The sequence below is a fragment of the Eutrigla gurnardus genome, assembly GCF_963514095.1.
Source record: "Eutrigla gurnardus genome assembly, chromosome: 4".
Classification (NCBI taxonomy): Eukaryota; Metazoa; Chordata; class Actinopteri; order Perciformes; family Triglidae; genus Eutrigla; species Eutrigla gurnardus.
In genome coordinates, this window is record NC_139918.1 from 15,313,862 (window position 1) to 15,341,848 (window position 27,987).

The 27,987-nt window shown below is 40.0% G+C and overlaps 1 protein-coding gene across 1 annotated transcript; it reads right to left on the reverse strand.

Moving 5' to 3' along the window:
• Nucleotides 1-13: 13 nt before the first annotated feature.
• On the reverse strand, nt 14-27,982 carry tesk2 (testis associated actin remodelling kinase 2). Its single transcript, XM_084007060.1, has 13 exons — nt 27,578-27,982; nt 24,160-24,606; nt 23,664-23,783; nt 18,788-18,909; nt 15,519-15,567; nt 10,803-10,949; nt 9,426-9,508; nt 7,843-7,927; nt 7,498-7,581; nt 6,678-6,764; nt 5,394-5,532; nt 3,464-3,997; nt 14-2,893 (listed from the first exon to the last, which is right to left on the reverse strand). Exons 2-13 carry the CDS (start codon nt 24,280-24,282, stop codon nt 2,586-2,588), a joined length of 1,881 nt encoding a protein of 626 aa, XP_083863186.1. The 5' UTR covers nt 24,283-24,606; nt 27,578-27,982; the 3' UTR covers nt 14-2,585.
• Nucleotides 27,983-27,987: the final 5 nt, after the last annotated feature.

Below are 27,987 nucleotides of genomic sequence, written 5' to 3' on the forward strand. Positions count from 1 at the left end.
TAAATCCAGGATGTCTGAGCTTTTCTGAGTTTTATTGAAGTTGCACTGAAGAAAGGAACAAGAACACAAGGAAAACTCAGAGAATCTTTGTTATCCGATCAACATCTCCATCTGTATTCAACACAAGTAAACTTTATATACAAAAAGGTAAGACATTTCTCATAAATATCAAATTAGATCCTTTATACTGTAAAACAGTGTCATAGAAGTTACATTGGCTGCATAGAAAACTAACAGGAAGTAGTTTGGGGGCGATCACCGTATATATATGTCGCTGTACAAGTGCATTTTAGTTCCTAGTGACGCGATGAGACTGAGATCAGCAGAGATGCAGAAAGAGCGTCACAAGGACAAACATGGCTCAACTCATATGAATGTCATTTCATAAATCATTTTTTGTTGAGAGACAAAGAGGTAAAATAAGAGGCAATGCCTAAACCACGAGGACGTCTATTACGGACATTCACTGGAGTGTGTGGGTAAAAGCAGAAAATGTCATGAGAACACCGATAATAAGACAAACTGAACCAAATGTTAGCGCATGAGAGCATCTTGCTGATCTTAAGCTTCTGATTGGGAATGTGCTCCAGTTAAAAGAAAACATACATTGAAATGTAAGTAAATCCTGCCTGAACTTAGGTTGTACCATCTTTTCAGGGGGGAAATAAAAGAACATTTACATTTATTAAATACGAATAATTTGTGACAGAACAAATATTTTTTACATGTATTTAAACACATCATCTCAGCTCTCTGTCTGGTTTAGATATTCTCTCACACTAGTGTGGAAAAATAAATATTATTCATGTATTCTGTGAGTATTGTGCTCCTTTTTAAGTAAAATGACTCCATTCACTAGTTTTTTTTCTTGAAGACCCGAGGAAAAGACGCTTTTTGACCGCAGTCCCAGTTTAAAAAAAATTATAAATTCAGTTCAGCTTTAAAGCAAGACTATGCATCTTTAGCGGAACAGCGGCCACTGTGGCTATACTGTGTAACTACAACACTATGCATCTTTAGCGGAACAGCGGCCACTGTGGCTATACTGTGTAACTACAGCATGATGGCAAATTCGATTTCATTTTCGTTCATTTTTTAGGATTTTTCTGAAGAGTTGCTCTATGAATACATTCTCGAGGATGAAAGGAGATGGGATTTGTGTCACAAATATTTGTGACACATATAGTGCATGTTGCACTTGACTGTAAGGCAACAAAATGACTGAGTTAACTCCGTTACACAGCGATATCTAAAGCTTGCTGGTATTCGCCACCATAACCTGCTGGTCACTTCACCATTAAGTCACAGCGGCAAATCCCTGAGTGTATTGTAGTGAGCAAGGTCGTTGATGAAACTCAACTCTTCATTTGTTGGAGATATTGTGTTATTATTATTTTCAAAAGTTACATAGTCTTGCTTTAAACTTGTTTTCTTTTACTAATATGTTTGCTTTATTCTTTGACAATTTTATCATCATTGTGTGTTCGTCCACAGTAGAGAAGGGCGTTGTTTTGAAAACGTATGGCGTGTTCAAGTAAACTGAGATTTGAATGTTGGCTTTCGAGTGCAAAAAAAACTTTGAAAGGACCATTTTTTCCAACATCTTTGCCTCCAGTTTGTTTGTGATGCTCTGCTTTGAGGAGTGAATGCTGTTAGTTTGACTGATTTATAGAGCATCTGACCAGACATAAAGGTCACTATGTCATCAAGTGGCTAAAACCACCACTAAAACCACCTCCTCTCTAAATTCACTATTTCTGTTGCTGGGAAGATTTCCCCGTGAGCCGGAGGAGACTCAGTGTTAATTTGTTTTTGCAGTCTTATTCGGGGGTTGAAACATCCGTCTCAAGAGTGCTGTTTTTCCAGGCACTCAGTTATTATTAATCAAATCACATACATTTCTCATCTGAATATCAGTATCTCATTTTCAGAAAAATATGAAATTTCATACAAACATTTGTCTCACAAAGAACACGGGGAAAGTATCAAAACACAATATTTGATTATTAAACAATCACACATAAACAGCAAGGGATGTTCAGCACCCCTCTTCATACACAAGACGCCTAATATAAGAAACATTTAAAAGAAATAAATCTACATCTTCTCCCAATATTAAATATAAACAACCTTTTCAAAAAAATAATCTCTATGCCGACTGTCTATTGTGTTGATAAAAGCTTTTTTTGTGTGTGTGCTAAATGAAGACTTGTCCTGTCATGCCTGGGTGATAATGTATTTGAAAGTTATTTATCTCCATCAGGTGTGCTTCATTTATGAATCAACATATGACGCATTCTCCTGAAAGATAAAAATCAAGTGCTTTTTCTTTTTTCTTTATTTAGTTTTCTTTTTTCCAAAACCATTGAAATGTTTCCGGTTTGTCCGTTTACTGCCTCCATGTCCTCCATCCAACGGTAAAAGTTCCCGCCTCTTGTCCAAATCCACCACATGCTCCCCACCATCACCACTGTGTGTGTGTGTGTGTGTGTGTGTGTGTGTGTGTGTGTCTGTGTGTGTGTGTGTGTGTGTGTGTCTGTGTGTGTGTGTGTGTGTGTGTGCGTGTGTGTGTGTGTGTGTGTGTGTTACATGGGGCAGGTGTCTGTCCCTCTATCTGGTTCTGCCTCTTCCTCCAGGCTGCTGGAGCAGTCCATCTCCTCTCCACGGCTTCTCTCACTGCTGGGGACCGTCAGAGACCAGCTGTCCCCAAAGTCCTCCTCCTCCTCCTTCTCCTCCTGCTCCTCCTCCTCCACCTCTCCGCCATCCTCCCCTCCTCTCTGCCTGCAGTAAGGTGGGATCTCAACCACAACGTATTTCTTTGCCCAGCCACTCTGCACTGCCTTCTGACGGACATCATTTCCTGTCAGGCCTGCGTCACACCTGGAGTTATTTGCTGAGAAGAAAAAAGAAAGAAAAAAAAAGAGGGAACAATTATTAACCAATTAGTCATTTATGCAACAGATTCACTTGCACCAACTGCCAAATGCCATGTAGAGACATGAAAAAACAACTTTGGAGTCATAGGACTGCCATAAAAAAAAAATCTGTAAAAGAATAAGAAATTAAATGTGGAAAAGTTAAGTAATAAAAGTACAAATAAATGTGGAAATATCAACCAAATTTAATTTAACTCCAGCTTTGTTCATTTATTGCTGCATATATAAAAATACCCTTTCAAGTATGTTTTTGCATAAAATAACTATTTTGTTATTTAACTTTACTCTTTGTTTTTCTTTTATGTATTCCTCTTTATATTTCCTCATTTATTTTCTTATAACTTTACATGTATGATGTATTATTTTTTTATGGCACCCCCATGATCTCATAATAAACATAATCAAAATCAGGTGCATTCCAAGATTTAAATGCCAAATACTATTGGACTGCTGTTACACTTTTTAAGCTTTGTTAGTGTCAAAAAAAGCACATTAAAGTCTTATGACTGCTAAACGGACTTCCTCACCCGACAGCGTCGTGGAGAGCTGGCTGGAGTTACAGGTAACGGAACCGTTGTTATTGGAGCTAACAGCAGCGGCGAGGTGAAAGACCTCCGAGCGAGGCACCTGTGGGGACACCGGTAAGGAGTGACACTGTCTCCCTGGCAGCTGCTGCCAGTAGTAAGACGTCTCCTGTTGGGGTCCTCCAGGTCCAAGAGCAGACAGCTGGTTGCTTAACAGGCTCCCCGGAGGCGAGTGGAGGTCAAACACCAGCGAGAAGACGGACTTGCTCGGCACATCGTAAAACTTGATCTTGCCCCCACACAGGTCCTCTCGGGCGGTGAACGGGTTGATCTTGTGGGCTTTAGAGGCCCTCTGAGTGATGGCAGGGTTATAATATGGGTCCTGGACGTTGACTTTTCTTCCTGGTTTGCATGAGAAGATGTCTGACTGGCTGCGGCTGAGCCAGATGTTTCGCCGAGGACGGGGTGATTTCTGAGGGATTTTATCATCCTGGAAACCCAGAGGGTTCAGTCGCTTGAAGCCCTGGATCTTCTCACCTTGGATGAAGAGACAGATACATTTTTGTGACGCTTTTCATAAAAGGTACATAAATCTATAGAATTTTAAATGTATGCATTTTAAGAGGTGTATCTTCCATGTTATCATATCTTGTAATCTAATAGTGCTCTGATAGTAAAAACCGCAAGGTCCAGACTCTTCTCTGTTCTGGTCCTCAGTGGTGGAACAAACTCCCGACCAATGTCAGGACAGCAGAGTCACTTGCCATCTTCTGAAAAAGGCTCAAGACTCACCTGTTCAGACTTCACCTCGACTCTGCATAGCATGACCCACTTTGGACAAAAGCGTCTGCTAAATGCCCTAAATGTAATGTAAATGTAACCACTAGGTGGCACTCATGCGTAGAATATAGAGACATGAGTTTTTTTGAAATCCCTGTTCTTCAAATATTTCTAATGGATGCAATGGATGGGTTTTCTTTTGGTTTGCAGTGATTGATCACAAAGTTAAGAAATAGACTGTTCATAAACCAAAAGTAGTAATTTCCCTAGTTCACTCACCATTAAAACATTATTTTATCCTCCTCTTAAATCTCTTTAATAATCACACTTTTGAGAGATCTTGTATTTCATCTCTGCCAGGAAATATCTGAAAGAATTACTCACGGGACTTGGGGCCAAAAAAAGATACTCTACCAAAATATTTTGCTAAAAAGTTGTTATGCAACACACATATTTCCTACTGTTAGGGTGATCCTGGTTTTGAGGAAATGCTGATGTTATCACGTAGACAGAGATAAAGGGGACAGAAGAGCTTCATGTACTACTAATAATCCACAGCAGACACGGAGTGAGAACTGTCAGATCCAGGTCATGTTCTCCTTCCTCACACACTGTAGTATTGAGGAAGATGAGCTGCTTGTCTAAACAAAAACATTACCGCCTCCTGACTGGGAGATGGTCAGACATGCAGGCGGCGGTACGCTGGACCAAATTAGAAGTGAAACCTGGGCCTGCATGGATCAAGTAACTCAAAATAGGGCTCTAAAATCTTGGACCGGCTTTCCTCCCAAGTGATGATAAATTATCAGCAACCAAGAACTCTGTGTTCAGCTTCTTTGAAGTGTGTTACAGATAAATGTTGGATCGGATTTTACTGAATAAACTTCCGAAATACTACTTATTAATGAGGTGCAAAGGAGATGGAAACAGGGAGGTGAACCACGGATTTTCTGACTAAAAAGGAATAAAAGTTCATATCTAGCTTTAACAAACCTGGTTTGGGTAAGAAGGAATCAACAATGTATTCTGGAGAGAAGTCTCAGGATAACAAGTGAAATATTGACTAGCTGAGCAGTCAGCAGTCTGACCAGTTAAGAGTACCAGCGGAGCCTCGGAGTAAAAGTAAAAGTGAGATTTTGTGTGTTGCTGGTACCTTTGGGTACAGTCTTCTTGTCGTTGTCGCCACTAAGCGGGACACACTCGTGCTCCATCTCTTCAGCTTTAAGGCGTGCAAGAATCTCCTCAAGGTGCCTGACGATGTCTGGGAAGGATGGACGGAGTTTAGGGTCCATCTGGGGGAGGGAAAACATGTAGATATGGAGACTGATATACAGTAAGATGGTGCTGGAGCTGGGATCAACTGCACTTATCAGATTGTTATCAGGGAAGAGCAAAACAAGATCACTTTCCATTTAAAAAGGAGCTTGTGTTACACTTAAAAATTAACAAAATATTACCGTCTTAATCATACAATAGTATAATAATTTACTTAAACAAAAAACAGTCTTTACTCAGAGTAGTAAAATAATTGGTTCTGAAAATTGCTGAAGATGGAAAAAAAATGAAGAAGCGAAACAAAAATTGTCAGGAATAAGAAGAAGTAGATAGATAATGTGGAAATGTTATTTGAGGGAGGCATGACGAACAGATAGAAAAACAAGACGGGACAAAAATGTGGCTAAAAGATGAAAACAAACAGCTGATATGGAAGCTGAAGGGGGTTGAAATAAGTTGCTGGAAAGAAACTGTAAACGTGACCGTTAAGAAAATGAAATTACACTGGGGTGCTCTGGAAGAAAGACTTTGATTGGGGATCAAAACAAGACAACAGACAAGAATGAGAAGGATAGGATCAATCTGCAGGGTGCTCCTAAATCTTTAATGCCCTCATCTTCTGTGGCTTTAATTAATCAGAGAGGGAGGAAAACGATAGATAGAGAATGAGGATAAGATACGAGAACGACTAGCCTCTCATTAAAAAATATATATATTTTGATCTAGTTTGACTTACTTAAAGTTCCTCCTCATCTCAATAGTTACTCACTTCAATGACCATGTATGAACATAGAGAAAAGTTGAGTCTGGCCAAGTAACTGATCCAGCTTTTAGCGAACAGAAGACCCCCTGCATAGGGAGCTAAATCTGATAATTCAGATAATAAGATTGACCCTTTATTTCTGAACATGGGAATAATAGTCACTTAAGAAACTGTGGAACACTGACAGGATAACAACAATGTCTCTCTCTCTCTCTCTCTCTCTCAATACAGAGACAAGTTTGTCATAAACATCTTGTTGTTGTAGATGCATTCAAACATGACATAACGTGACAACAACACACCAATCGCAACAGACACACTCTGGCTGGTCGGGGACTGTTAAATACTGTAATGGCTCGACTGACAGAGACTCATTGGACAGGAGTGTTGCGGACTCACATTGCAGCAGTTGAAGGCCAGCTGGAGGAAGTCAGGCGGACAGTCTCCAACCATGTGCTGGAAGGTGTGATAGTCCAGGCCAAAGTTCTGCTCAGGAGAGAGAGAAAACAGAGAGACAGAGAGCTCTGGATGAAGTTAAACAGGAAATTCGTATTTACTATTTTAAAAGTGGATAAAAACAGAGCTTCGTCAGACAAAACCGGCTTCATGTCAAACTAATCCCTCTGACACAGTCCTGCTGGCTGCCAAGTTTGCCTTTTGGCACCGACATTGTAAATAATACTGTGTGGAAAAAATGTCTAAACGTTTTTTTAAATATAAAATACACCAACGAAATTCACTGCCTTTCTTTTAGGTAAGCTGCTGTGTTCAAATGTTTAAAAACATCTACACTTAATTTAGTTTATGTAAAAAATATGTATAAAGATTTTTGAGTCCAATTCTTTTTTTTTTTTAAAGGGCCAGATTTAGTGGCTTCTAGTGGTGAGGTTGCAGATTGCAGCCAACTGAAATGTCTTCTGTCTGGCAAGCGTGAAGCAGAACTATGGTGGCATAAGCTATAATTGATCAATGATATGGGCCAGACAAGCAATGATTACATATTATATTATTATAGTTTTACCAGTGGGTTTATAAAAGTCTTTCAGAATGTGAAAATCAGACTTTAAGATCTTCATGAGTCATGTGAATGTTATACAACTATAAACAGGGTGTGAATGTTGGGACACCAACAGATCAACTTGTATGCAAAGCAAACAGGCAGGTGGAGCGATATGAGGTCATAGGGTGGAAAATAGATGAGAAATAGATGAGCAGTCACCTCTGTGCGGGGAAGGAAGTCAGGGTCAGCCTGGACCCTTGCAATGATCTCACACAGGACGATACCATAGGAGAATACATCGGCCTGAAAACAGACGGATGCGAAGACATGAAAACACCAAAAATGTTCCTTATGCTTTATTAGTAAGCAAAACTTTGTGGATCCCCGACTAAAAATATAGTTTCCACAATTTTCCAGAAATACCAATATCAATGAAAACTGTGCATATTCACCCGAACTCATTCCTCCAGGTGTTTGTTGAATCCAAACTCATTTAATGTAATCTTATCAGATTACTGGACTACTTGCTAACTTGAGGTTAGAGGTGGAATTTGGCGACTTTACCTTTTCGTCGTAGGCTTCATCTCTCAGCACCTCTGGAGCCATCCAGAAAGGAGAACCAACCACTGACAGTTTCTCTACTTCAGCACTGCACAAACAAACACACACACACAGATTGGCTACAGCATGTTGGTGTATTGGGTCGGTTACAATGAGGAAGCAATTTGTGCCAAATAATTCAAGAAGCTTAAGAGGCTCCGTTTGAGTGAGTTTGTCACAATTAGCATGAATTCTTGGGTTAGGACAAAATCATGTTTTGTGAGGTCGCCGTGACCTTGACCACCAGAAATCATTATTTGTCTAAGACGATCAGCTCTGTTCCTGAAGATGTCTTAGAAAAGAGAAAACAATCCCACTCCTGCATTGTGCTACTGCAGCATTACAAACCTAAACCCTGCCCCGATGGTATCCTCCTGTTATCAAAACACTAAAGTTGAGAATGTGATCTGTACGGTCTGCTGTCAGAGCCAGACACACGCATTCATAAATAACCCTTTGCCTGGTAGGAGGAGGACCGCACTTAAGTGAGTTACAAATAGTAACAGGAAAAACAGAGAGGATTTAAGAAAACCTTGTAGTGGAGATCAGACATGGACATTTGAAGTTTCTCTTTTTATGACTTTTTATTATAAATTGCACCAGATGTTAAACTGGCCAATGAGAAGATTACGTCCTGGTGTAAAATAATGGGCAGTGCAGCTGTAACACTAATAAAACCCTTATGGTGAATAAACTTAGGGTGTTTTTGAGCTACAAAAATGTCCAAAAGGTTTTGCTGGTAAAAAGTACACAGCTACTCTACCACCACATCATGAACAAACACAGAACAACACTGGCACTCGACTGGAGTTGTGTTTCACTACCTAAAAAAGTCAAATAATCCCTCCGACTTTAGCGCTGGTATTCTGAAACCAATTCTGCTCAATGCTCGACTATGTTCTGTAGCCCTGCCCTCTGTTCTGAAGCTCACTAGCTGTCTGTTGACTGTGTTTTCTGGCAGGTAGTGTACAAGCCATGGGCCTACAGGAGTTGATAAGAACAGCTCAGACTTCACCACAGAGTAATTGTGTCATTAAAAACTCAAACTAAAAGCTAAAAGAGGATACAAAGCTTTGCCTTCCACATTTCACATCTATTAGATTCAATGTTAATATTAAAGTAGTGAATAATTAATAAGTAAGGTAATAACAGCAAAAGAACACCCTTGAATAACTTTATTTCAGTTCTTTTTCTAATTCCTAATGAAGATCTGGGTATTTCTATGTAGAACTCCTTACAAAAGGTAGAAACCGATGTTCCTGCCTTATCTGAGCTAGGTTCCTATTTTAGATATCTTTTCTGACCCTTATATATAGCAATTGTATTTTTATTATTTTTTTATTTATTTAATTCTGAAAAACATATACATTTCCAATATCTATATCTTTCAATCGTCAGTTTGACATCTGTGAATATAAATATATAAATAATAAAATAGATTTTTAGAATTCTTTCATATAAATGGATATGAGCATGGACACAACGTTATAGTGCGTGTACGATCTTCTTTGGCTGCGTAAAACTATTTGAAATGGAGAACTGCTTACTGATTGGTGGGGATCTTTTCTGCCAGGCCGAAGTCTCCCACCACTGCTGTGTAGCCGTTGTCATCACATTTGATCAGGCAGTTCTGAGAATACAGAGAAGCATTAGAATTATTTTTCTCATGTTTGATTGAGGAAGTTGAGAGCAAAAACATTTTGCAGCATAACAAAAATCTGCCAAACCTCCACCTCCTGGTTGAGCCTGATTCTCATTCTCTATGCATCACAAAACGGGAATTAACAGGATATTTAAATATTATAGAGTTCTGTCAATTCACCTTAGAAAACTTGACAGTTAACAAACAGACACGTGGACACTGAGCCACAGGAACTGAGTAGAGCTGAACCATAATGTCCTGCACACTTGTAGTTTATTGTTGTAGCATGCTCTATCACACTTCAGTGTACATACTCCAGGTGTGAAGTACCTTTTGTTTTCGTGAAATAAACTGTCACTCTCTATGTCTCTTTCTTAATTTATCACTTAGAACTACTTTATAATGGAAGGGTATATCTACATGTATAGTATTATCTCTCAAACATAGGGTAAAGTTACATTTATAAGGAGGGAGAATTTTGAACATGCACATAGATGTATAACACTAATCAGATTTCATAAAAAAGACAAACAAACGGACTTTGTATACATTTGAGGAACTGTAATCCGAGAGGCAACGACCAAATCATTCAACCCTCAGAGTCAACTACAGAAGTATTGTCTACCATAGCAGGTTTCACATTTACTTCTCTTTAATTTATCTGTATCTTTTTTTTTTTTTAATTCTTCCGACTAGACTTCGGCAGGCAATGGACATCAGATTACAGCAGAGTGCTTACTGCCCCCGTTATTCCCTGCCTGCTCCAGCCAACATGGCTCCGGGTCAAGTTGGAAAACTAGAAGGTGCCTGGTACAGACGATCACATCTGACTGTGACACTGTGTTCTTCACAGAGAGGTTAACAGGTCGAGGAGTAAGAGAGAAGATATGCGTGTCAAAACACCTAACCTGGCCAACATTTGTATCTGACATCTAACACAAGTCTTATGTTCGGAGGTTGCTGCATTATCCCGGGACCAAACATAGATATTGCACTATGAGCTGTCATAGCCAACGGAAATATTTGAATATGTATAGGCCATCTGAGACTACTCATATAACCAAAACACAAAAAGAAGCCAAATGCAAAGGCAGAGTCTGGAATTTCTTTTTTAATAATGCTGTCATATGCAGAATTATTCTCTGTGAAAGTGAACAGTGAAAAAGTACCTAAGACAACAAAAATACTAAATGTTAATCAAATCTACTGGAGATTTAAAACATACACATCAACAGGAAATGCTACTGTGTTGCACTGGAGCCACAAGAAGGCCCGCACTCACCTTGGAGGTGAGGTCTCGGTGGAATATGCCTTTGGAGTGCAAGTAGGCCAAACCGCCGGCGATCTCACAGGCCAGTTTCACCCTCGTGGGCCAACTCAGGTGTTTGTTGCTGTCTAGAAGCTGCTCCAGGTTTCCACCATTGATGTACTGGAGAAAGACAAAAGGCACAAACAGATAAATGAGTTGGTAAATATCAACAATACACTGACGCACAAGAAAAGGGACACAAAAATGGTGCTAGGACAACAAATGGATCTAAAAATGTGCTTGAAATTTTTTGTACTTCCTTCTCTCTTGTGGAATTCATAACATTAATAATAATTCATAACTTCTTCTTCTTTTAAAAATGTAAAAGACAAAAACTCCAGAATCTATGGATTGATTAATATTGAATGTTCTTCCGCCATGTAGACCATGATGTTGTTCGGCTGCATATGCTCATTGTATGAGTGAGCTCAGGACGTGTCAAAGCACTTTTCACAGGAATTAAATGTGAGATGTAGTAAAACATAGTGTGATCACTCTAATCATAGCAGTGCAACACTCTCTGTTGCCAGCGACACAAACAACAGGCTGGTTAGTTGGCTTGCAAATTCATCGGTCAACTGGTGACACATTTAAACTCCATAAAGATAATTCACATTACACACATTAACTGTCCAGCCAGCTCAAAGAGCGGATGACGACTGGTGGCTTGTTTTGGTTACAGGCCTGGGGGCCAGTCGCTGTATCGAGCTATTGGCTGAATGAAATCTGTCTGGCAGATATAGCTGCTAGTTTCCTACATGCATGCATGTTGCATGTCTGATCAGGCTAAAGAGCGGGCAGCAAAGAGGACAAATCAGCTCAGTGGGTTTAAAACTAGGGTCCTTCACACTGTGTGTCAGCTTTGATCCAGAATAACTTGTCTGACCTTGCTGCTTGCATGCAGACTCACTAATCCCATGTCACATATCACGAACAACAGTGGTTAACTAGATAAAGCTGACATGGGATAAAGAGATGGTCGGGTTTAGCTGTGGTATGACTGACAGACACAGAATTGGACATAAGGGGGCTGGTGTTGAGCGGAGGAGGTCTCTACTTCTTCACGCGATCCAAGAAACTAGTCCCCTGTTTATCGGTTTAGCCTTCAGAATTAAGCTTAACCTTCCATTCCATCATCAAAATATTATGTGACAAAAAGTAGTCGTTTAATATGATATTGTCTTATTGGGTACTTGTACAACATGATCATTTATGTGGGAATGTATGCATGTTAATACATGACTGTGCGTATATCTTCTGGTCGGAGTATTTCTAATTTACAAATTATTTTAGTGAATGTAAAACTATGTATGAATTGGTCCTGGTAAATTGGTAAAGTTATATCAGGATTGCTATATGGAATATGCTTAACTATGTCAAAGTCACTGAGCTACAGTTAGCTCACAAAGTCTGTGCTGAACTACTGTCTCAGATGATCCACGTCCTGCAACATATAGGCCTTTATTTAAATTAATTATTTATCCTTGGATCCAGTACAGTGAAACATTCATGCATAATATCCATGCCTATTATTTTTAATGTTATTTTAGATCTGTATCTCAGATCTCAGAGCTCAGAAGGTATTGGCACTGTGATTTATTGCTTTTATTTTTAAAATGCCAAAAAGGTCTGAGGACGGAATAATAGCTAAAGTAATGCTTTAACGTGATCCCCAAAATGTTTCCTGTTCTCTCTCACAGCCACACACAGACACACAGACACACACACACAAAGACACACACACACACACACACACACACACACACACACACACACACACACACACACACACACACACACACACACACACACACACACACACACACACACACACACACACACACACACACACACACACACACACACACACCAGAGGATTACAGTATTTGTCCAACAAATTCGCCACAGAGTTCAACATCTGTTGTCTGCCTGGTCGAGAGGGGAAAACTCCACCGCAGAGACAATTAAAACTCAGACTAATCCAACTTTATTCCTTTGCCATCTCAATTAAGATCTACACAGCACTCGTTTTTTCAAAGTGTGCCTGGTCAAACAAGCAAACGTGGACTGAAAGTATCTGAATGGGAGTAAACTCGCATTCAAAAAAGCCTCTTACTCGAGCATGGTATTTTTTCCTGGAATTTGCTTTATCCTATTTGTTAAGTTACTGATATATACAACAGTAATTACTTGACATGGCAAATGTTTGAGCCATATGTTTACGTATCACCTAGAGTCTACGTTGTACACAACCATGGTGAAAGTCTAGTGCTAAGGAAATGAGACATATGAGAAGATACTGTTGTGGAGATTGCTCTGCTACACTGTCTGTGTTTCAGGTTAGACACCCCAGAAAGTCTCAAACAAAAGGATCCTTGTTTGCTGGGAGCAGCTTCAAAGAGAAGTATAATCCTGCCTTGGGTCATGAATTACCATTAACCAAGATTAATATAACAGGAGCATTTCCTATAAAAGTGCATTAGATTGACATTCAGACAAAACAAGACTTGTTGGGCTGGATCACCGAGTCCCAACGTGGCTGATGGGGTGCCTTGAAGATGGGCAAAGGGTGACGTTAAACGTATCAAATCATTGTTCTTTTATAGTGGGTTTTTAATAAAGTTTCACCACTTTTTTCCAAAATAACTCTTTACATTCACAATAAATATCAAAACATGCTTTCTGGCTCAGACTTTTGCAGGAGTTCAGACAGTCAGAAAAACAGTGACCATTAAAGCAAGCAATGTAAAGACTTGACACGAAGAAATGCTGAACTATCTCAGCCCTCAACATGGGCAGAGACGACTTAATCTGAGCCAACTAATAAAACTAAAATCAGAGCGAACACAATTTGGCTAACGGCTTGGTGCACAGGTTTTGGCTGCTTGTGGGAGAAGAACAGCCATCATTGTCTGATAGCAGTGGTTTAGCACGTCTTTGGCTGTTCTTAATGTAAAAGTACTCATCAAACCGTTTGCCTTTGCCTAGTTTTTGTTTATTATGCAGTTGTCGGTGGATTTGCACGCATCTGTGTTTGACAGACAGTGGACTCTAGAGCTAGCTTGGGGCCATGCAGTAACTTAATTCTCTATTTCCTCAGAGCACGGCCTCATAGAGGGGGTCAGGTAACAAAACAGCATGAGAGTGCTACCAAGGGTCGGAGAATTCCGTTTGGTCCTGACACGACACAACAGGATCTGTTTACCCTGCAGCAGGAAAACAAGACCTACCGCAGCATGCGTGGGTGTCTATTCATACGCGTGGCTTACAATGCATGGATTCACATGGAAACTACAGTATAGGAAACTGCATTTGTGTGTGTGTTTTAAAAAAACGCACAAAGTTGGCGTTTGTCTTTGTTTATCAAGGCTACAATAAGCACATCCAATGAGCAATGTAACGGTTTAATCACGTACATGTGTCTGGAGGCATTTATAACAGTGTATGCTTTCTTCAGTGGGATGAATCGTGTTCTGTACCATCTGTCCACATTAGCATGTATTTGTAACACAAACATGATTACACAGATGCATCTTTCTGTGCAGTTTGTGCACCAATATGTGCATACAAGTTCAGGTGGATAACTTTTAAAATCTAGCTTACTCTGGCTGGTTTCTCCAATGATATTTTAAGTTTTAATCTTTGGCAGAAAATAATGGGGAAAAAAATAACCATCACAACTTTCCAGAGCTCAAAGTGGTCCAAAACTGGATCCATATTATTTGCTAAAATGCAAGGAGGAAAAGCAGCAATGTCTCTCATTTGAGAAGCTGTGATGATTTCTATTAATTGCCTAATAGTTTCAGCTTCAACCAGACAACCTCCTCTATGTAAAAAAAATATCTGAAATAATTTAGGATTGTTTCCAATGTCATGGAAATGGTACCCTGCTAATAGTTCTAAATATGCGTATCTGAAAGCTCAGAGCAACATCAACACAAAAAGCCGAAACAAATCCTCTTCATTCTGTCAGAGTGCATCTGCTTCACACAGGCCCCGTGTCTTTTAGTGCGAAAAAGTGTAAGAAAAGCAAAAGTAATTCAAGTAGGTACTCGCAACAGCTTTTACATTAAGGAAGTAAATATAGCAACTGCTTATCATGCATTTTATGCGACTCACCATGCAAAATGCTTGATAAGCAGTTTGCAGATGATCGCAAACACAATTATCTGTCCCTCCCTCTCTCACACACACACACACACACACACACACACACACACACACGCACACGCACACGCACACGCACACGCACACGCACACACACACACACACACACAGGTTAAATATAGGCTTTGTGAAGCCTGGAAATATTGCTCCAATGTAACTGTATGTCCTAACATCAAGCATCTCTGGAGAATTTTATCAGCTGTCTGTATCAAATTCTCTCTCACACTCACACTCTCTCTCACACACACACACACACACAGGCGCACACACACACACACACACATTCAGTTCTTTTGGTTTTACACAATTAAAGGTTAACATGCTTCTGTATTGTGTTTTCGATGACGTGATCACCTGAAAATAGTAAGAACGTATGTGCCACATACACACATATAACATTGGTGTATCAGTTCATAAGAACAAGCACATAGGCACATCAGTCCACTATCTTAATTAGTAGAGACACTTTGATCTTGATGTTTTTATGCGCAAGCTTTAATGTGAAAAGGTGTGTTTTCCTACCTCCGTCAGAGCGTGAAGCTGGCCCTCGTGGACACACACTCCCTTGAACCTGCAAAACCATTAAGAAAGTAAGAGTTTAAGTTCTCATAATAACATTATTTAAATCGATTGAGATACCACAATGACAATTGCTACAGCTTTTAGTTTGTCTTAGTTCAAGTGCTTGCTCGACAGGGTCATATAAATGAAAAAAATGTAGAAATATAAAAAAGAAAGAATCTCTGCTTTGCTGAAAAGGAGAAAGCTGGAAGAGAAGTTGAGAAAAGATTAAGATTCCAGCAGGCAAGACCAGACAAGTGATTACTGAGAGCCTGTCTGTTATTAGGAGGATAATAGCAGCTCAGTTGCTTCACCTGCATTCCAGTCATTTCTCCCTCTACCAAGACTATCAATTTCTACATTCTTAATAAACACAGGCAGAAGCTTACACAATGCTCTTTTGCTTGTGTGTGTGTTTCTCCACCACGCGGCCACACAGAGTGTTAGAAGAGAAAGAGAGTTTGGAAAATATCCTTAACCCAGAAAGGACCTCAAACTAAAGTGAAACAATGTGTCTGCAGAGCAACACATGAACCAACTGTGTTCACAAGCAGCGTTGAAGGCCTCGTAATTCCGAAGGCAAAGAAAAGGTCAAATTTGTGGGCCCTTGTTGGGTTTTAGCTAACAATGACCCCCTTCAGTGTCCGCTAGTTAACACACAGACACAATCACACAATCCGCTGGGCTCAACAAAGATGGCATTGTAAAAAATCCTGCATGTGTGCATGCACAAGGACGCACACACACACACTTATGCATGCATGTGTATGTTCGTAAACACACACTCTCTCCCCCCAGTAGCCCAAAGCTGAACGTGAACTTGACAGAAAGTGTTTACAACAAAAAAAAAGTGCAAAAAAAATATTATTCGGGGTCATTGGTGTCATTTTAATTACCATTGCAATAGAGTGCTGCAGGAATGATTCATAAAACCTGGGAATTAGTCGGGTCACCTCATCTATGCGTTAGATGCCTGAAATAAAGTGTGCGGTTAACAAAAGTTGAAAAAAAGTATGTTGTGCTACAACATAAAATAGGTCAGTAGACTCCCCTCTTGTGAATTTTGAAGCTTGTGCATGCCTTTAAAAAGGCGTTTGTTAACAAGTGGCTAAATGAGACTATAAAACGTCATCATGGTGACTAGTCTGCGTTTACATCCTCGTTGTGTACACACCGTGGTGTACTTCGTCTACAGCCAAACCGCAGCTTGTTTTATTCTGGCTCCACGCTTCATGAATAATAAAAGTGCTGTTAATTTGCTGAACAGATCACGTAAGTCTCACAGACGCTTTGTTCTCCACAGAGCCTTTTTCTTTTCTTTATTTTGCAATAATCCAAAATCTAAGAGGCGTTTCGTGGAGGGAACCAATACGATGCTAACTTCCAGGGTAGGTCGACAAAGACACATCATCCCTGCAGCACTTTTTTTTTTTTTTTCAGACTTTTCCTTTTCCTGTCATAAATCACAAGCCACGTTCATTTGTATAGCACTATTTAAATAAAGAGGCAGTCTGAAGTGTTTTTCATTAGAGGAAGAAGTGTATTAGAAAAACATTTAAAAACACAATAATAAAGGAAAATAAAATGCATAAATAAAATAAAATACAATAAGTTTCCTTGAATTCAATAAAGAAAACATAATGCAGTGGAGAAACTAAACTAAACTAAAACCACGGGACAACAGGGGGATTTTTTTTCCTTTCTGTGTGCAGCATCACAGCCGAAAGCAGCTTCACTGTTTGGTTCTGACACAACACATTACTAGTCGCCTACTTCCTAAAGATCTAAGAGACCTACTGGGTTTATATTACTCATATATATCAGAAATGTTTTTTCCAAAAATAACGATTAGTAAGTGTAAATACATAAATTCCCCATTAGTCAGAACTGAAGAAGCCCCTTGGCTGAGAAGAGAAACATCTTTTTGACTTCCTATGCTCTGGGTATCAAAGTGGAAAAGTCCCACCCTCAGCGTTACTTATGACAAAAAATCAGTTGAACGATAAGCCAGAAGTGATTGTTTGTGTTCCCCCAACACCAAAGGAAGTTTAGAGTTTAGTAGATTTGAGATCCTCAGTTGACCAATGGCTTAGCGAAGGTGAAACGATCAGAGCTACCGCGGAGCCCACACTGCCACTAACTGGACTCCCTGATGAAATATTATCACATTTTTGGAAAAATGACAAAGCAATTTTAGAAAGAAGCAGACAGAAGGGTCTACAATTTGCATTTGAAGGATATATCCAGGATGTCAAACTGATTCAGCAGCCAAAACAGGTTATAAAAGATAAAGAGCAGGAGCAGAACCAGTGCTACACTATTCTGGTCAGTCTGCTTTTGAGGGGTGGGACTTAGTGAAGGGTTAATTGCTTTCAGCTGTTCCATGACCAAAGTTAATGGCTAAGGAAGACCGGTCCTTTCCAGCAGAAGCTCCAAAGCTCTGGAATAACCTCCCGCTTTGTATGAAATGTCCCCTCGCCATAGACACGTCTAAGACTAACCTCAAGACATACTAATTCTCACACAGTATATTAACCCGTTTTGTCTGGCCAATCATTGGCTGGAACTCTCTAAAAACTGACCCTGATTATTCAGAACTTTGTCCTGTTCCCTTGTGACAGAAAGGGTCCTCCTCGCTTTTTGCCTCTAGGCAGCTGCTGCAGCTCTAACAGGACCTGGCAGTTCAGAAAATCCATTGTTAATAGGCTCTGTGTTTGACACAGTTTCAAGCCAACCCAAAAGAAAACAGGTCACAACCACAGACTCGTAGCGCAAAGCGGAAGGCAGACTGTAATATGAAAATGAATATAATATAACATTAAAAATACTGTAAGCTAATTTATCAAGTGAATTTATTATTAGCAGTTATTGAGTGAGCTAAACTCGTACGCCTTAATATAATTCTACTTAGAACTTTAAGCTTGCTCATTTCAAATGATTACTCCATCATATTGTAGAATCTGTTACAATGAAGTGGTACATAACAGGCCATTTGGATTAGGCCTTTGAACAGTTATCAGACTTTCTTTGCTTTGTTGCTTATTGCTTTGTTTTATAAGTTTTATGTTCTACATAATTATGGCTTTTAAGATGTTTCTGATGGTTCTTTCCAGGAGAATCAGCCCAGTTAAAACAATGACACAAAAGTAACACGTTTTCTACATAAAGACGGGAATATTTTTAGAAACCCCCTTGGATATAATGAGTAAGTCAATTATTCAGTTACCAACCTGAGTATGAATGGATGGGAGAGCCGGTTCATTAGCTGGACCTCTCTCAACATGTTAGCCCTGTTGCTGCTGAGCTTGTTCATCTTCAGAGCCATAACTTGGTCTGAAGCTCGATGACGTACCTGTAAAATAGTCAAATAATGCCATATTTCAACTTTAAATTCCAATAAATCTGCTATATTAACTATACTCTGCAAAGGCAGGCATTAAATAACGTTTTAAATGAACACATCATTTTCATAGATTTCCATCACGGGTCACTGTGGGTGGGCCTTGAACAGCTTGAAACGTGGGTCTCATATAATGGTTACTCATAAAAATAAAAAAAAATAAAAAACAGGAGGAAGCCAAAAAGGCAGCCCATAAAAGAGAACTGAAATGAGGTCAGCCACTGCTGACCAGCCACGACAAAGTAGATGTGTCGATCCAGAGCTGCACAATCAATTTTGTATTACTGTGCATTGGGATGTTAGTTCCCATCTAATTGTTAGATGGCAGTAGCATCACCATCCATCCATGGGTGACTGGAGCCTATCCAAGCATTCCTTGGGGGGAAGGCAAGCAAACATTGTGGACAGGTCACAGCATGAAGACAACACCCAAGCCCTTCCTGCTGGAGTTTAAAGCAGTACAGGAGATGTAAGGTAGTTTGGTTTCTCAAATCTTTGGAGAATATTATTAATAATACACAGAAACATAGTTATATATTTGGATTGTATATATAATAAGATATTTTACATCCCTCAAATGTAGGACAGAAAACATGTTGAAAATAACAAGAGTGAAAATTCAAAGAACTGCAGTTTATTAAACAGGGTATAAAACCTCTGAAAGAGCACTAAACGGATTGAATCTCTCTAATGAAGCAAATACAAATGAGTTTTTTGACTACCGTTAGGTTACTGTTAACATAGTGCATAGATTACTAAGAATTCTTCTGAATATACTTCTATGCATGCAAATAGGAAATATCAACCTGCAAACCACAGGCAACACATCAAATGCTGCGGCAGACACTTGCTAACTCACTTCCTGACAGCAGAAACATAATGAGGATGATGATGCAGGTTTTAAGGCAGTAGTCTGAAAAGGCTAAATTCTTACCCCTGCTTCTATAGGTAGCAACAAAGAGCCTATTCAAACATTATCAAGAGCTCCATAGTACAGGAAATCATTGGGAAGCATGATAGAGAGCTGCTGACTGTCACATTACAGCTATGGTCACATCTATGCTACTGCACTTTTGACATTATACATCAACACCATGACTATTTTAGACCACATCACACATATGAAACAGGGAGGTGTCAATGCTGCTTATGTGCACTTGTGATAGAGTATATTTAGTTTGAAAAATTATAGTGATTAGACGTGAACAGCTCTCTCAGAAGGAGTTCAGGCTAGGAAAATCCTAAAGACTTGTATCCATGGAAATGTGTTACCAAAGAGACAGTAAATCAACAGTAGGCGGCTTTAGGTCATCTACTAACACAGCAGTTCTCAACCTGGGGGTTGCAAGTTCATTTCTGGTGGGCCCCTGGTGGTTGTGGAGAAAAATTAAATAAACTAGCATAGAAAAAATTACATACGATATATTTTAGACTGAGGAATATTTACATTACGTTGCCTGTATCTTTGATACTATTTTCCTCAGAATAAACTTTACATGTTTGTGACAGTCAGTCACATGGGTTTCTGCCTGGGGATTCCCCGACGGTGAGGGGAGAGAAAAAGTCACGGAGCACATCAAAAATCAACAGTGCCTGAAGCACATTGGACATAATATTGTCACCGCAAACAAAGTCATATTTATTTACATATATTAATTAGAGCAATCACAATCAGATAGGACAATATGGATTATATAGTAGGCCTTAAAATCAAAGTGAAATGGACAATGTTGGTATTTGGAGATATTGGTATCTCTGTGAAGTGCAAAGTTATCAACATCATCTATATAACAGAGTATAATGGATCATGGATTTTGTTTCAGATTATGGGAGGTGTCTGGGCGAGGTACTCTCTTTGTCTGTCTGTCTCATACATCGAGAGACAAGAATTGCTCTGTTTAAGTTCAAAGGAAGGTGCCGGCTATAAGAGTCGACAGTCTCCACCGCAGGACAGCAGAAACAACAGATGGCCACTCCTCTGAAGGCCTCCTCCCCCACATCCGTCTATCCTCCCCCGACCCCCCATTCCACACTCTTCACATCCCCCCATCTGCATGTATTCCTGATCCCCCTCATTCTCCTCCTCCTCCTCACTGTGGCCTCCAGCGAGCCGTCGTCCCTAATCCTCATATACTCATCTCCCCACTACTCAAGCCCAAGTTCTTCCTTTTTTCTTCTCATCTCATACCTTTCTGCTCTTCGATATTAACAATGTCCACATTTACAGCATGTATCGGTGAGAAAAACAAGTGTAGCCACTTCAGATTACTTTGCTATTCGGTGCTGTCTGCTCACTTCTCTAATATCTCCTCTTTTCACCACTGCACATTCTGGAATTTATACCCCCAGTGTCTTTTTCCCCTCCAAACCCTTTCTTCACCTCTCCCAACCCGAAGATATAGGAAACCTCTAAACTTTTTTTCTCCAGAACTGTACTCCTTAAAAAAACTCTTTCAGATCCCATATTTCAATAGTGTTGCCACCCCAGCTCTGTGACATCAGAAGCTTTTCCCCCTCCGGTTCCTCCTACTCTTAGCCTCAACCTCTGTCACCATTAATTTCACCGCCTTTTTGTTCCCGTCTCTGTCTGTCATCCTCCTCGACTTTAAGCTTTTCATCATTCTGCTCCATTTCCTCTTCTCTTCCCGTTTACCTATGCATTCCTTTCTCACAGAAAAAAACCTATTAACAGATATTTCCATTACTCAACCGGAGACTAAGGTGCTACTTATAACAAATTGCACACAGGAAGCGGAGTCCACTGAAATGTGTTGTTTATCTTGGAAGTTTAAATCCTGCCTGAACATTTATTCATCCCTTTATTTTCCTAATTAACAGAGCTGCACACATCACACACCATACTGTAGCTTTCAACAGGCCACGATATATTAGATAACGTATAGCCTGAATCACAACATTCTTCTCCAAACAAGAAATTTGTTGTTCTATAAAGTTCAATAAAATGTCTTGTATAGCGTGTGTTCAACAGTGTTTATAATGATATAGAGTGATGGCTTATAGTCTTATAGCGTTTTATATAATCTATATCATATCTATGGTGAGGGGATCACAATGTAAGTGTGGCAGAAAGTTTTGGACAAATACTCTTCACCCCATCAACAAATGACTAAAGTTAAAATGCAGTTTTAAAACAGCAGCACAATAGCAAAGTTTTCCTTTTTTTACTTACTGATACATGCTCTAAATGTGGATATAGTTCATTGAAACTGGCTGTATTTGTGGCGCTCTTAAGTTCACTCCGTCGCACTCATTGCATTATGAATAAGCTCCAGTGTCACAGGGCCTCTATGGGGTGTTCTGCCAGCTGGTACACCGAGAGCACACATGGGCTCCAATAAACAAATGTCTTCAGTTAGACTAATAATGAATTAGTAATGAGTCTAATAATTTAGACTGATAAAAAATCTACTTAAATATACCATAATTAACAATAAAGATCGGCCTGTGCCACAGCAACACACAAATGTCACCAATAGCTGTCTGTCACCATCAACAGTACAATCAATCAGCCAAACACCAAGTTGCTGCCTGACAGAGAAACACAATGGAAACTTCAAACCAGTTCACCACCCCATTAGAGATCTCCTGTAGATGCACAGCAGAGGGCTCGTCATTGCACACAGAAACAATATTGAAATTACAACACACATATAGACCAGTGTCATGAAAAAATAAGCCCTTGTAAATTATAATATAATCTGATACAACAAATACTGTGAAATTAAACTGAGCCTGGGTTAATGTCACCCAAAACCTTCTAGGCCGTGACTAAATGAATGCCTTCATGTGTGAGAGACCACAAATATAACCCCATACTTGTCAACTACATTCCCCGTTATAACCCTTTACATAACGAGAGGTCAGTCTTGCATGAATGGGGTGGTGTGCATCCAGAGGTCGCAACATGAAGGCCATGATTGTTTATTTTTTCACACGAGTGTAATTCATCTCCTTTCCTAGAAAAGCAGTCCTTTCACACTGCTTAACCGAATGTACACCACACTGAATCATGCCAAAAATGCCATACAGGGACGGTTGTCTTGTTAATAGAACGCACAAGATGGTATTAAGAAAATGAAATGGTTCTGCTGCTGCTTGATGGGTTAACCTAACCAACCAAACTAATAATTGCAAACATGCTTGTGTGACTTCCACTCACAAGCCTGGAGGGGAGGAAACGAAGTAACAAGGTTAACATCTCTCTGTGTTTAAGTGATGTCTTTGAAGTGACCTAAAAATGTCTGACTGAAGACCAAGATAGCTTCTTGGACCGACCAAGCATCTCAACTTGACAAGATCAAATCAGGGGGTAATCACTTTGTGTTTAATTACCAATTAATGCAATTTATTTGTTAGGGCCATGCCCAATAAGTTTCCTTTTATTCCTATGACTATTAACACTGACCGCTGCATAAAAGGCACTAGCATGACATTTGTCACATAGCAGGAAAAACAGATCACAACTGAGGTCAAGTGAATGTGTGAGATATAGTGTCTGGCCTATTACAAACCACCCTGGATGGACGGATATAGTGAGGCATCAATAGTAAATGACATCTAAGAACAAAACAAATGGATTTAAAGGGGTTAAAGATCAAGTCAAGCAAGGAATGGCAAGAAACTTCAAGGAGCGCCGGGGGAATCCCCAGAAAGGGAAGAGAAAAAAAATGGTAATCTCCACCCACCTTGAAGACATCAGAGAAGAAGCCGGAGCCAATCCACTCACAGGTGAAGTCATCGAGGCGTGTGAGACAGGAGAAGGCACTGATGAGGGCTCGGTAGGAGGACGGCCACACTCTGCCCACCTGGAGAAGACAAAAACAGACATGCATCAACAGGTTAAAAACAGGTTTAATGTTGCCTTTAAGTGGGACAGAACTAAAATACTAGACACAGATATAAAGACTGACTGCAAGACTATTTATGTGAGTTTGCCCTCACACAATGTCTGACTGATTTTATCTCCTGACTGACCAAATTATAATTAAAATAGAACCATAGAAATGTTTTTTATTTTTGTGTGCGTCTTAAAACTCTACATTGTTGTTTCTGTATCCAAAGCTATCATGAAATGGGAATCAATACAATAAATAATGAGCTCTTAAACCAGTGTATACTATAATCTAGGCTATGCAAATGTGAACCGCATTCTACTCATAAAAACAAAGAGTAACCATTTACCTGTGAAGGTGGGCCCATGCCCATCTCGCAGACCCCTACCCCTCCAATACCATCTCTGTCGTCGGCGACACGTTCGGGTCGTGTCGGGAACCCAGCAATGGAGTTGCGTTTATTCCGGTCCATAGTGATGTGAAAGACGGTGGTACCAGTGAGGGTAATATGGGCCTTTTTCTGCAATGTACCCACATGACAAGGGGACTGGAGTGTTTTAATGGTCCCGAGGGCTCGATGGCAGCACAGAATTTACCGAGTGTGTGTCCAGGGAGAGATCTGTCACACACATAGACTGTAGTTCAAAAGGTTGTTGAGGGCACGCCTGGTGACACACCCTGGCTGGATCGGAGATGTTTGCCACTAATCCAGTTCCTCACTGCATGTACCGGGGGAGTCCACCAGGATGACGGGGTTTTCACATGTTGGACAGACGTATAGTGAGACCTTGGAGACCTAGAGAAAGTTAAGAAGAAAATGTATGTGAAAAATATTTTTTTGTAGTTTTTTGAGACGAGTGGCAGTGGGGTTTATCGTTCATGGATTAATAGTTATACCTCAAAGGATACATATTTTTGTGAATGCTATTGTCACAGTTAAGAATGGAATTGAGGCCTAAGAAATTACGGTCACTTTCAACAAAGGCTGCCAAGCAATTATTGCTCACCAAGAAAAGTTTGGCTATTCAATAGCAGCTGTGACTGTAAACTGGGCCTTGCCTTAGGACGAACGAGACAAGCCACTCTTGCTCAACAGGCCCAAACGTAATGGCTGTAATAGGGGCCAATTGTCCAATTATGGGAGATTATCCAAGGAATAGCTCAGGTCCCGGACCTTTCTGCCATCCAAAACAAAACCAGCAGGGTACAAAGGGTATCAGGAAAGAGGTCTGTGGCTAAAGGTCTTTCCCATCCTAAACAATGTGGCTTTAATATCTAACTTGAAAGAACACTTTATTCCAAAGAAAGACATCTCGTGTCTGGTTATGAATATTTTTTTTCCAATATGGTGAAAGAAAAGTGGAGTAAACCTCAAATTTGGTGAATAACATTGGATGCAGTTATATTTTTAGTTTATTTACTAGAAAACTCCACCTTACAGTACCTGTAACAGATCAGCAGATTGGCAGAAAATTAACTGGCAATTATTTGATAATCAATTCGTCATTCAAGTTATTTTTCAAGCAGAAATGCAGAACATTCCTTAATTCCAGCCCATAGATTGTGAGATTTTCTGCTTTTCTCTGCTATACATTATTGTAAATTCAATAACTGACTGTTGTTTAGACAAAACAAGATGTCACCTTGATATTTATGATGGAAAGTTGTGATGGTCATGATTCACTAAAGTTGAATTATTATCCATTTCTGTTGTGCAAACTGAGTTGCACAAAAGGTGGGAATTTAACTCTAATGACGGAAAGTAGACAATGACTAACTTTCCACTTGTTGTTGAACTATTCCTTTAAGTACTTGTGTTCCAAAATGAGCTCATGCATATCATAAAAGAAGTCATTGAGTTCATACTGTGGGTTTTAATACTACAAAGCCTGCCATTGTTTACTGTGAAATGTCTGTCCTCATACGCAGCATTGACACATTGCAGTCATATGGGCTAAATCAGAAATGTAAAATGTGTGTACACAACACATACCTGGAATCGTACTGAAACTGAAACTGTATTCCAGTAAATGGGGAGAAACAGTGGCAAATGTGAAAGAACTATACTGAACTGATACACTGAACCAAAGCAGAGACCCAAAATTCAATCTTAGACCAGGAGGAGGATGTCTTATAAGATCAGATACTAAAAACAGAATTGAGATGACATGGCCAGATTCTGCCTTGGTCCGTTACATCACAGACACTAGACAAGAGAGTAACTGTAGATCTACTGGACAACTTCTGACATCATTCTCTGTCCCAGCCACATCCTTAAAAGGCTTTTCATCCTCCACTTTCTTTTTTCTCTCCAATGACACCTCATATTCTGCCTTGTTGAAATTGTACGGCAAAAGTAAAAAAAAAAAGTGCCACTGCCAAGAATAATGCAAGCCACAAGTGCCGGGGCCAAGGCTATTTTTTCCTCATTTAAGTACTTCCCATCCAATAGCGAGAACGGAGACACACATTTCATCTACGTCGTTGCATCCGAGTAGACGAGAATAGGTCAGCAAGTACGGTATGATTCAAAAACAGCCAGAAGCAACAGAAGAGCTTCTGCACCCACACTCACCCACATCAGTGGTCAGAGCAGCAGATTCTGACTAAACACAAACTTCCTACTCCACTTGAATTTCAGTCACGCAAATGACGCAAATGATGCAAAACTCTGGGTTATTCTCCAATATACTGCGAGTAGGTAAACATCTATCTTCAATCAGGATGATCTTCACAGCCGTAAGCAACATATGGACTACAGTCCCAACTACAGACATACACTATAAAGGACTTTACCATAATCAAATATGACACCCCTCTAATATTGAGCAATATGATAACCCTCAATAAATCATGCTGCAGGAAATCTTAAAAACAAACACCAGTGTTCACTACTATATTTGTTCCTAAACTATACCCTGTTGCCTACACATCCAAAGGACATACATTTAAGACACCACAGCAAAGAGACTCTGCGTGGAAAGGGTGGAGTTTTAGATGCCTGCCTTTATTTTTTGGTCTGTAAAATGTGGCTTGCTGCTGCTCCAAAACAGATGGGACATCTCCATAGCAGCCTCGGGCCAAATGTTTTGGGGGGGGGGGGACTGAACACCAAAGCTGTGGATTACAGACTAATAGGAAACGTCAGCAATTAATCAAAACTTAAGTGATGTTATAATGATGGTTGCAGTAAGGGTTAAAGGGTCTCTGGGGGCAAGATGTATTAAATGGGCGTGTGGATGTGTCTGGGAGACAGTTGTTGTCCATAGAGAGGGACTGTATGTGAGTATCTCTTCATCCCAAAAGAACATTTTTAATGATTTAAACATTCTGTCTGTAAACTATTATTAAAATACTCTAAATAATTGTCAGTATTTTAGCACTCAGAGGGAGTTGAGAGGTCACTAGGAGAGCAATCTTTGTCAAGTTCTTGAGCAAGGTCACATTGAACTAAAGTGAATAGAAGCCTCTTATCTGACCGCAATCTATTGTGTTGAACTGCAGCGATATAGGAGCCGCTGCATACCGGTCATTCTTCAAGGGTTTAAAGTAATGAAAAAGTCCATGAGGCAGAAACCTGCCCCTTATCTGCACACCACAGACGGATAATGGGTCATAACAGCGTGATACAACAAGTCATATTAAGTAGAGGTGGTGTGATTAACAAAACTAGCCCTATAGTCCTAACGCCAGAGGATATGTAAACAAACCAAAGCAGCGACAATCAGTGTTGTCTCGTACTCCTCGTTGAAGTTTGGGTGACTTACCTGTTATTATTTCATGGTGGTGTTTGAAGTAATAGTTCGAGCTGTGCTCCATGCCTTTACCGGGTAGCATTTATCGAAAACGACGAGCGAACGCCCTAAAAAAGCAGCGCTGGCAACGCAGCTCCTCTCCGTGACGAGTTGGCTGGCTCGCTTGTCAACAAAACTCTAGCTAAGCGAAGAGCTAACAAACATTAGCCCGATTCATCAAAACAGGAAGTTTTATCCGTCGCCGATGGTTTAAAAGTCTGAATTCCCGACGGCTGAACGCTCAAAGTGGACTCGAAGTCTGCTCCTGGCGTCCTTGTTACCACAGAAGAGCAAAGTACGATGTTTGTTGTGCCGCCTGGGGTAATATTTCAGGCGATTGTTGCTGTTTGACAGCTCCGTCGTCTCTTCTTCGCTCTCACCCG

What these genes read in the sequence shown, in the direction of transcription:
- tesk2 (XM_084007060.1), bottom strand. Translation starts at nt 24,282, where the DNA reads ATGGACCGGAATAAACGCAACTCCATTGCTGGGTTCCCGACACGACCC. An exon ending in AGCTTCACGCTCTGACGGAG is followed by an intron (nt 10,950 to 15,518) that starts GTAGGAAAACAC and finishes GTCTTTCTCCAG; the next exon opens with TACATCAATGGTGGAAACCT. An exon ending in ATGAAGCCTACGACGAAAAG is followed by an intron (nt 7,582 to 7,842) that starts GTAAAGTCGCCA and finishes GTCTGTTTTCAG; the next exon opens with GCCGATGTATTCTCCTATGG.